The sequence below is a fragment of the Phyllostomus hastatus genome, unplaced genomic scaffold (assembly GCF_019186645.2).
Source record: "Phyllostomus hastatus isolate PE091 unplaced genomic scaffold, TTU_PhHast_1.1 phas_scaffold_182, whole genome shotgun sequence".
NCBI lineage: Eukaryota > Metazoa > Chordata > Mammalia > Chiroptera > Phyllostomidae > Phyllostomus > Phyllostomus hastatus.
In genome coordinates this window covers 25,712,425-25,723,343 of record NW_025334013.1, presented here as the reverse complement: position 1 = coordinate 25,723,343, position 10,919 = coordinate 25,712,425, and the positions used below count along the sequence as shown (strand labels likewise).

Genomic DNA, 10,919 nt, shown 5'->3' with positions numbered 1-10,919 from the left:
GATGATCGATGTTTCTCTCGCAATCAGTATTTCTCTCCTTTTCTTTCTCCCTCTCTCCCCTCTCTAATAAATAAATATTTTTAAAAAAGAAGTATTATATATATACACCACTGATGTACGACAGCAAGCTGAAGCAACGGTACTGCTTATACAAAACTGTTATCTGTTTAGCCTTAAAGTCACAGACTTCACAGGCTTTACGATAAACACACAACCAGTTTTGCTGCCTCTCCTTCTCAGCCCAAGTCTGTGCTCTATGGAAAATAAACCAGAATCGAAGTACTAAAGAACACTGCAACGTCTTAAATGAGTCACCACCTTTGAAGTACCTCATACACATTGAGCATTCATTAAATGCTCATTACTATTCCCTAGATGCTAGTTTTTAAGGCATAGGTAGAAGCATTTTTTCCAAACTTAAAATGTAGGTTACAATCTCATTACAGAAAAGTATGATCCAAGAGAAAACAGAATAGGATGGAACAATCTTTTATTTTTAGACACTGTCACAAAGAGGTTGTCAGTATATAAACTTCCCAGCAGAGAAGAACAAACATGGAACTCAGCCTCCAGCACCGACAGCTGCTCTGCTCAGGGCCTCGGGTCCTCCTTGCCAGAGTGGTGGGGTGGGGGCGTGTACTTCCCTTCCTTTATTAGCTTATCCCGCTGCTTCATGATGGTACTCAGTCGTTTCATCTGTCAAAGGAAAAAAGTATTTAAACTGGGGGGAGATATGCACCAGAAAGCGAGTGCTGGAGAAAATGAAGCAAAATTGGTTTCATTTTTAAACTACAGAAGCTTTTCATCCTAGAAGGCCTTTGAGATGAAACCCGTCTTTAAAAAACTAACTTGAAAGCACTTCCCAAGCTTTTAACAAATAAATTTCTGGTATATACAGAAATATCTCCTTGAAAACTAGTAACTAAAATGGTCCTATTACATATAGGAATTCAGATATTTACAAAAACAATTAACAAAAACACACAGGTCAAAACCTTTAGTACTCATGCATACTAAAATCTTATTTATTTATTTGCTTATTTATTTTCAGAGAGAGGGGAAAGGGGAGAGAGAGAAACATTGATATGCAAGAGATACATCAATCGGTTGCCTCTCCCATGCCCCCAACTGGGGAGCTGGCCCGCAACACAGGCATGTGCCCTGAGTGGGAATTGATCCAGCGACCTTTGGTTCATAGGCTGCACTCAACCCACTGAGCCACACCAGCTAGGACTAAAATCTTTTAAAATAGTAAAAGCTGAGATTATACCACAGTTTACATATTCCTGACCTCTCTGCATGAAGGTAGAACTGCTGCTGGTGACTGTGGGCTGGGTACGAACAAGCAGAAGTAGCCAATGCAAGGCCTCTTTTTACCACACAGAAATTAAGACCTGACATCCAGTCAGCTACTAGACACTGTTGAGCCCTGAGTTCTGCCTTTTCTCAGAAAGGACATTCCCAGCAAATGATGTCATGCTGTACAAGACTGTGAGTGTGTCATAATTCACATGGATTCTGTGGCAAGAAAATACACTCACTAATCACGATTGCATTATTCGTCTGCTCAAAACTCAATGGCTTCCCATCTTTCTGAGAGAAAAAACTGAATGTTTCCTTATAATGACTTAGGAGGCCTCATAAGAGGCCTTGCTTCTCTGACTTTATGTCTTAACACCCAGCCCCTCCCTCTCTCTGACCCAGCTCCAGGACCTCTGCACACGTCGTTTCCTCTGCGCAGCACGTTCTGCCCTCGTATCTACTTCGCTCACTTTCTCTAAGTCTCTGCTCAGAGGGCTTCTGCTGCTGAACCCCTCTCTGACCACCCTATTTAACAAAAAGTGGGACCTCCAAAAAGTGGGAAGGGGACCATAAGGGGCCTAAAAGGTAATTAAAAAAAATAAATAAATAATTTTTACCCTGGCTGGCATAGCTCAGTGGATTGAGCGCGGGCTGCGAACCAAAGTGTCGCAGGTTCGATTCCCAGCCAGGGTACATGCCTGGGTTGCAGGCCATAGCCCCCAGCAACCGCACATTGATGTTTCTCTCTCTCATTCTCCCTCCCTTTCCCTCTCTCTAAAAATAAATAAATAAAATCTTAAATAAAAAGAAAAGAATTAGTATATTCCATTAAACACCCCATCAACTTTAAAGAATTAGGATATAACTTCAGTAGAACTCTAGGTATCCTAAATCCTGACATAAACAATAACCGTTTTTATAAGACTGCATTCTTAACATTGCTCTGCGAGTTTCCCAACAGAGGACTAGTCATGGCTGTGCTATCAGATTAAATCTTCCTCTCAACTAGGGGCAATCACCACTTAGTGTGGTGTATATAAGCACAGGCAATGGAGCCAGCAGTGCCAGATTCCAATCCCCTTTATACCACATACTGGCTAATGACCTTAGGGAATGGCCTCAATTTTTCCTTGGCTCAAGTTTTTAACTGGATCGGAGGGGAAGTAACAGTAAAGCAGCTTAAAGGATTGTTGTGAGAAATAAATACAGTATGAACTGGGCACTTAGTGCTTGATTCTAATTCCCTGAATCACTAGATTCTTTGCCTCGGGGGCAGTATCTAGTCACTTAGGGTGACCTCTAAAACAGCAACATATCTATTCATAAATTAGAGGGATGAGGAAGTGACCTTGGGCCAACTCTTTAATATTTCCAGATAAGGAAATCAAGACAAAGAAGTGACTTGCCTGAACTCACGAAATTAGTGGTGGCAGAATCAGATCAAAACCCAGCTCTTCTCTCAATCCAATGTTCTTTCCACCTCACCACACTGCTTCTTCTTGGTGTAAATTTTTTATTATGAGCAAAAGTTGTTTTTTAAGACTTTATTTATTTTTAAACAGAGGGGAAGGGAGAGAGAAAGAGAGAAACACCAATGTGTGGTTGCCTCTCACACACCCCCTACTGGGGACCTGGCCAGCAACCCTGGCATGTGCCCTGACTGGGAATTGAACCTGCAACCCTTTGGTTCACAGGCTGGTGCTCCATCCACTGGGTCACACCAGCTAGGGCTAGAAGAGCCAAGTTTTAATCTGAGCACAGAATAATGGGCCCACAAAAAGAGATGTTAAGTCATGTTGTGAACTAACTAGCTGGTAGGTGGCCAAACACAGCGTACTCACTGTCCTATAATATACACTACACTATGCTATTACTCACTTAATGACTGATATCCCTGCAGAGATTAATCCAAAATTATGACTTTATACACTCTCATTTCTTCCAAGTTTGGCTTCACTTCAACCAAATGCTAACAGTAGATATTAAAAGAAATTTTAAATTTTGATACAGGCCCTGACTGGTATGGCTCAGCTGGCTGGGTGTCATCCCACAAAGTCACTGGTTCCATTCCTGGTAAGGCCAAATGCCTGGGTTTTGGGTTCAATCCCAGGTTGGGGCACTTACAAGAGGCAACTGATCAGTGTTTCTCTCTCACACCAATGTTTCTCTCCCTTTCTCCTTCCCTTCCCCTCTCTCTAAAAATAAATAAAATCTTGAAAAAAAATTAAATTTTGATACAAATAACTTTGTAATAAATTTTACTGAAAATCTAAACTGTCTCCCTGGACTACAAGAAATTATTACATCTGGAGCACAGAAATAGGCAAAATAACAGCCGACACCCCAAGATTTCTTCTCTGAGGAAAAGATTACCCTATATGTCAGGTAACTTGCTCTCAACTCTTCAGGAAAGAGACACCATGTGCTAACACCCTTTCCAGCCCCTGCATTTCTGGTTAGGCTCACCTAAAGCAATCTCATTAACACCTGCATCTGCCCTAGAGTAGCAAGGAATCAGAGGCTGTTTTATCTGAGTCAAAGTAATAGACTTGCAGGGTTTTAACATCTTCCCCAATGATTTTTTTAAAGATTTTATTTATTTATTTTTAGAGAGGGAAGGGAGGGAGAAAGAGAGAGAGAGAGAGAGAAACATCAATGTGCGGCTGCTGGGGGTCATGGCCTGCAACCCAGGCATGTACCCTGACTGGGAATCGAACCTGTGACACTTTGGTTCGCAGCCCACGCTCAATCCACTGAACTACACCAGCCAGGGCTTCCCCAATGATTTTTACCCAAAGATTTTCACAGACAACCATTCAAGATGGGTTGATATTCTTTGCTTTATAATCTACTACAAAAAAAGAAAAAGACACACATGTAATTTATAATCTGATGGCTATAGCAAGGTAGAGGACTAAGAGAAATCTGTGAGGAAGATGAGGAAGAACATGGAGGAACAAGAGGTCCTCCTCAGATCTGAAGGCATTTAACTTCCTTGACACGGTACCTAAATAGAGGTGTTTCACCACAAAAGCCTTGCCAATTCACATTGGGCAAGTCACTGCTCAATGACCAATTTAAAACACTGAAAAACAGCCTCAAAGAAATAAGGAAGTAACTCAGCTCCCACCTCCATCACCTCCTCACCGTTTTCTGCCGAAGCATACATTCTACAAAATCTTCATATTCTAGCTTGCACTCTTTCTCTGCGCGGATAGTGCCAATTCCATGTGCACATTCTATCCATTCTTTTTCAAAAGCATGGCACCGAGACGGAATCCTGTGCGGTTGCTCAGCACTCTGGATTGTCATCCAGCGGTCTAGGTCAATGCCCAACCTTTTCTGTATATCAAAGAAAGGCATGACTGAAACAGAAGATAAAAAATATATAATGTCATAAAAGTACAATCAAGTAAGAAATTTCTAAGGAAAATGAGATTATGATAAATAGCCCTCTAGAAAGCCATTTTACACTATTCTCCCAATTTCTTCTCACCAAATATTTTCATTAGATTCTCCCAGTTTACAGTAGATGAACAATTGCCATGCTTTCACAAAACCCACAGAAAAGAGAACTAGAACTAAAAAACAACGTATACAAAAATCCTTTCTATACTGATAAAATCATTTTTATCAAAAGTCAAAAAGAGTGTTTATGTTTTGACTTAATCCCAATTTTTTGAGACAGATCTGAATAACTGAAAAGAACAAAAAAGCATAAGCACAGGGAGATTTCTTTACATATTTCTTTTTTTTTTTTTAGATTTTTTTTTATTTATTTATTTTAGAGAGGGAAGGGAGGGAGAGAGGGAGAGAGAGAGAGAGAGAGAGAGAGAAACATCAATGTGCGGTTGCTGGGGGTTATGGCCTGCAACCCAGGAATGTACCCTGGCTGGGAATCGAACCTGGGACACTTTGGTTCCCAGCCCGCGCTCAATCCACTGAGCTACGCCAGCCAGGGCTGATTTCTTTACATATTTCTATCCATATCAACTTAGATAACACCTCCGCTGAGAAGCCATCCTGACACTGGCAATTCCTCCTTTAGGAGAGCACATCATTCTGAACTTCCCGCCGGAGCACTGTGCATGGCACCACCACCGTAATGGACCATTTACTCAACTGTCTCCCGTACTGAACAATGAATGCGGCAAGGGCAGAGACCATATAGGGATTCAGTAATAATTTATTTTTAAAAAGACTAATTTTAAACAACTGAAACAGATAATTAAATCTAGTACCTACTTAGAATATGATAGATATTCTGGGGGAGAGGGGATAATATACATGGGACGTACATTTTAATGTCAAATAAATAAAAGTACTACAATAATGAGAACAAAACTGCAAAAGAAGACTGAAAGGCAAACACACAAGGCAATGGTTATGTACGAATGGTAGATACACAGGTGAATTTAATTTTAAAATTTCATAACAATTCTTTAGGTCATTTACTGAATAATAACGTTCCAGGCACTGGAATGGGTTGGGGTGGGGGGTGGGGGGGTGGGGGGTGGGGGGGTGGGGGGTGGGGGGGGTGGGGGGGGTGGGGGGGGTGGGGGGTGGGGGGGGTGCGGGGGGGCAAGCAGCTGCAACCTAAGTACCAGAATACAAACACACAGAATTTGGAACGCAAAGGAAAAAACACAACAGGGTTTAAGAGCTCAGGAGAGGAAGCCCCAGTTCTGCTCAGAAGACTTGAAAATGCCTTTTAGGATAGGCTGAGTTTGCCAAGGGAAGGCCAGTGGGCAGAGTATTTCAGTAGGGCACAGCACCAGTTAATGGAAATGTTTGGGGGACACTGAGGACCCAGACGTAGCTGGCACGTAGAGTGCATATCGGGAAGAACAAAATGAGCCGAAGTGGTGAGCAGAGCCGCAATCACACAGGGCCTTGAAAGCCGAGAAAAGGAGCGTGGGTTTCAGGTTAAGGATTCGAAGGGCAAAACAACAGTCTACAAAAATCTCAGTTTGTAAGAACCGAGAAAGGCGCAGTCTACAGGCTTCGCTGACGTTGGCTGTGTGGGTGAGAGGATTTGGGAAAGCCAAAAACGCGCCCAGGGTTCGGGACATAGAGAGCGGACACCCAGCAAGCCAAGGTGAAATTTGTTTTTAAAAACCTCGGAATAAGTTCTTCCGGCTTAAATTGCGCGCCCCCGCCTCCCCCAACACACCGCAGACACGCAGGACCTACCGTCCTGCCGCGGTGCCCTTGTCCGTTTGCTGGCCTGGGTAGTGGACGATATGCAGGAGACGCGGAGACCTGCCGCAAAGGACAGCAACCAGCGCGACGCTTGCAGCGCGACGCCGAGAGTGGACCCTTCTTCCGCCGCCTCTCTCCGGAAACCGCAGGAACCAAACCTGTTGATCTGCGCATGCGCGGCTGTGTTCTTTGCCCTCTGGAGATACTGACCGTGGGTAAGCTGACTTTCCCGTAGTAGAAAGTCGCATTAGAGACGGCGCAGCGGGTAGTGAGTTCCTGCTGCGTTCGGCACTCTGTCAAGCACTCCCACAACAGCTTTGATTCGTGAAGGACTTGACCAAGGCCACATGAAAGAAAAATAGAGTGGCCCCCCTGCCACTCCAGTAGGGTGGTTAAGCTAAAGAACTGTGGACTCACTAGATGGGTTCAAATTCTGGCTCCGTCATTTCGCTGTGACCCTGGAGAGTTTCTTAACCTCACTTAACCCCCGTTTCCTCAAATTAAGATTAAAATATTACCTTAAAAGAAAATAATAGTACCTACAGCGTAAGGTTGCTTTGGGGATTAAATAAATTATGTGTTAAAGCTCTTAGGCTGTTCCCGGAATGTGAAAAGCTTCCTAAAGCAACCGCAGTTCTTTGTCCCAGTTTCTAAAGTTTGCGGATTCGGGAAAGTTGACGACGACTGCTGTCCTCTGTCTTGGAGAACTTCTAGTGGCTCCCTTTAACTATAGCAGAGCCTCCGAAGTGGTGTATATATGGGTGCCACAGGGTGTGTGTGATAGGATACATTGGGGGCGTGGGAAGGAAATACGAGAATACTTCCGTTTAATCTTTTTAAAATTTCTGTTTGTGTGGGTGTGTGCACATGTTTATAAAGGGTGTAAACACTGCAGTGCTACATAAAAATAACTTGTAAATAAATATTTATTTGGGGAATGGGCTGACATTTTATTTTTCTTTTAAGTGACCTGCTTTCAAGGAGCTTCTACCCTTTGCAACAGCATGGATGGAGCTGGAAAACATTATGCTAAGCGAAACAAGCCAGGCAGTGAAAGACGAATACCATATGATCTCACCTTTAACAGGAACCTAAATAACAAAACAAAGAAACAAGCAAAATATAACCAAAGACACTGAAATAGAGGACAGGCTGATGGTGACCGGAGGGGAGAGAAGAGGGAATTTAAGGGGTCAGTGGAAAGGGTTCACAGGAACAAACTTAAAAGACACATGGTCATAGACTAAGGGGAGGGTGGTAATGGGAGGGAAGTGGGGAGGGTGGGAGGGGGGACTGGATTGGGAGTAAAAAGGAGAAAACTGTATTTGAACAATGATTAAAATTAAAAAAAAAAGTGACCTGCTTTCAAAAATGTTTAAGACAGTCCAGCCTTCCAACTTTCCCAGCCTCACTGTCCGAAATCCCCTGCCTGATGCTCCAACCAAGAGCTTATTTCAGTGTATTCCAGGAAAAGTCCTGCCATCCATCCAGTCTGATTTCTTAATCCTTTCCCCAGGAATGATGCCGCTTCAACCTCATTTCTATTTTTGCATGCCAGATTCCTGGTTTACTTCAGGACTTTGGCATTGATCTTTTCCCCAAAAGGAGTTAAATACCCCTAAGCCCCAGGGTCACCCACTCTGGAGAGAGAATTCCTAAGGTCCCACAATTTACTGGTTTTACTGAAGCGTTCCAAGTCTCCCTTCCCCCAATCAGATGAGTTTCAAATCAACTGGAGTTTCCTGAGCACCTAAATGCATGTCCAGCAGAATACTGGGGGCTTATGGGATTGTTAACTCATGGCCCTTTCCCACAGAACACTAGAGATAGCTAGGTATTGAGCTACCACCCTTTTGCACTTCTCCCATTTTTTGGTTTGTGTTGGAGATATACCCTTCCTGGCCACTCAGGCAGGAGACTCTGAAGTTGTAATTTGCCTTTTCCTTATCTTTCGCCCACTATCTCATTACGGCCCAAGTTCTCTCAAATATTCCTTCCACAGGTTTCCAATTCTTCCTTTCTGCCTCTCAGCTCCTCTCTTCAGTCTTTTTCACTGACTGATCTTCCTCAAATACTAATTTCATTGTATTCAGATGGCCAATTCAGATACCTCCAAGGCCAAACAGAGTTCACTCTAAGGAAATGAAAAGGAGCACACCATGATAAATGGCAGCTGGTACTTGGCCTCAACGTGACTAATGGGAGGAGTGGTGGGGAGTGAGACAAACTGGAGGGGCCTATGTCTGTCCTGTCTAAAGGCAGCAGCGGCTACTCAGCTCCATCCTATTACTGTTGAGAGAATCAGGGCCTCAAATTGCCAAATCCTCCTATTTTTCAAGAGAAGCCAGACATCTTTTGTTATTGTTTAAACATGAAACCTCCCACTTTTAAAATGTGAAACAACTAGTTTTTTTAAAAGAGCTGGTCAAATGAAACCTACATTGGAAATGGCCTTTGTGCTGCTTAATTTTAACCCTTGGGTGGAGGGAGAATTGAAGGTGGGGAAAGCCGTTTACTTTGAACTATGAAGTCTCTTTACATCTAGCCTTGCTCCCTTCTTAGGCTTACTGTTTGGGTTGTTTTTCTAAAACTCATATCCGATCATTCAAAAAACACTTCTGAGCTTTTACCACATGCCACAGTCCTGTTGAGCTCTGGGGATGAACAGTCAGTGCTACGGCAAGTGATAAAACAGAAGGGTGAAGTAAACGAGAGAACACAAAGAAGGTTATCATTCATACTGCAGGGACTATGTTTGAGGCGTCAGTGTATTCCAGAAAAGGTCCAAAGCTTGACTTTGGCATTCAAGACCCTGCAAGGTCCGGTCTGTTCCCATTTCTAAGTCCTCAGATACCATGGCTTACCAGCCCCTACTCAACCTCCTTGTGTTCTCAGCCATCCAGAAGAGCTCCCAAGCTTCCAAACTGCAGGGACGGGTTCTGCTTTTAATGATCCCACCGCTCACAGCCACCTCCCCAGTCTCCCAGGCGAATGCCTAATCGGTTCAGATTGTATATCGCACCATTTTCTGAAGGGTTCCTGGATTCCTCAGGCATTTTCTAGGCCTTTCTTGAGGTCCCGGCAGTCCTGTAAGCTTCTACTATATTGTTAACTGTTGATACCACCACCCGCTCCCCCGGGGCCTTGCATACACCGTGTCAGCACCGTGTGAAAGATGGCGGGGACCAGTCTTCCTCTACTCCAGAAATACTGGAAAACTACAATGCCCAGAAATCCCACCTCAGAACTGAGCCTGCGCCGTTGCTACAGTGACCACGGGCCGCTGAGATTGGGCATGTTGTGCTTACATCACAAGTGATGTAACTCTCAATGTCAGCGGCTCCAAGTCTTTCCCTTCTACTCATAACCACCGCCCCCAGCATTGACCTTTTCATTGCCTTGATTTGTGGATCCATTGCTTCGTGAAAGTGTGATTTTTCAACAAAATTAAAGGATTTTATGCGCAGAGAGGCAAGCCTGAGCTGTTGCCTCTTCCATTTTGTGTTCGGAAACCGAGGCTCGCAGACCGGGTGGAACTGGACTAGGCGTTCACCGCGGCAATCTGTTCTTCCCGAGCACAGCCTTGTTCCTATCTTCAAGGCATAAAAGATGGCCCGGTGACTTAATGGAAGGTGCCCATTCCCACACCTCTGAAAACCAGCTTCAACTGCTGCATGAACGCAGGCCGAACATGAAGTCGCTGTTAAGTCTCCACTCACAGGACTTCTGTCCTTTACCTGCAGGCTTTCCTCATGTTTATACACCTCTTACTCAGTCATAACCCGAGAAAAGCACTAACACTACTCCTCTACAGATAGCCCATCTACAATTTAGCTGCTAAATTTTACCACATTGGGAACGCGAGGACTGTCTTATACCACTGCCACAAGTATTTGAATAAACTGGGTAGCTGGCTTCGGATCCCAGCAGACCTGGGGAAGACAGTGTTTGGAATCTTCCCCCACCCTCAGCCCCAAGCAGGGAGCTGTAAAACAGTTAACAAAGCCAATAAGCAAAGTAATCTGAAAGAGAAAGTAATGCGTCCCAAGGCCTGGGCTGTAATGGAAACCAATGTGACCTTTTAAACCAAAAAAAAAAAAAGTGCCATTTGGGGGTGGAGAAAATATCAAGTTGAAGATGCTGCAAGACCAGGAATCACTGAAGCAAGCGGAAGAGGAAGGCTGTGTCAGGTGCACGGCTGTGGAGGTAACTAGATGTTGGTAAACACTCCATCCCTAGAATTAAGTCCCCTCATTCTGATCAGTGGTGCTGCCTCTTGAGTTTAATTAGGCTTCCCACATAGTATGATTACATGAAGAAAACACACTGTTAAGACCAAATGGGGCAGCCTACTGCACCTAGCATATTTCTCATGATAAATTAACACACTGGAGCCTAGTTTTATAGACAAATAT

At 43.9% G+C, this 10,919-nt stretch overlaps 1 protein-coding gene across 3 annotated transcripts; it reads right to left on the bottom strand.

Moving 5' to 3' along the window:
* Window positions 1–473: 473 nt before the first annotated feature.
* Window positions 474–9,639, bottom strand: NDUFS5 (NADH:ubiquinone oxidoreductase subunit S5). 3 transcript variants are annotated; one of them, XM_045859220.1, is made up of 3 exons: window positions 9,527–9,639; window positions 6,496–6,724; window positions 474–696 (listed from the first exon to the last, which is right to left on the bottom strand). In XM_045859220.1, the coding sequence occupies exons 1-3, from the start codon at window positions 9,527–9,529 to the stop codon at window positions 659–661; spliced, it is 270 nt and encodes an 89-aa protein (XP_045715176.1). In that variant the 5' UTR covers window positions 9,530–9,639; the 3' UTR covers window positions 474–658. The 3 variants fall into 3 exon arrangements, with proteins under 3 accessions (XP_045715176.1, XP_045715175.1, XP_045715174.1); XM_045859219.1 differs by having other exon boundaries at window positions 6,496–6,728; window positions 9,527–9,575; XM_045859218.1 differs by lacking the exon at window positions 9,527–9,639 and adding an exon at window positions 4,450–4,667 and having other exon boundaries at window positions 6,496–6,653.
* Between the last annotated feature and the right edge of the window lie 1,280 nt (window positions 9,640–10,919).

Bases quoted from the DNA above. Each gene is read 5' to 3' on its own strand.
- NDUFS5 (XM_045859219.1), bottom strand. From the start codon at position 9,560: ATGCCTGAGGAATCCAGGAACCCTTCAGAAAATG. The intron at 6,729-9,526 runs GTGCGATATACA...ACTACGGGAAAG, and splicing joins CAGGAACCCTTCAGAAAATG to TCAGCTTACCCACGGTCAGT. The intron at 697-6,495 runs GTAGGTCCTGCG...TTCCTTTGACAG, and splicing joins AAGGGCACCGCGGCAGGACG to ATGAAACGACTGAGTACCAT.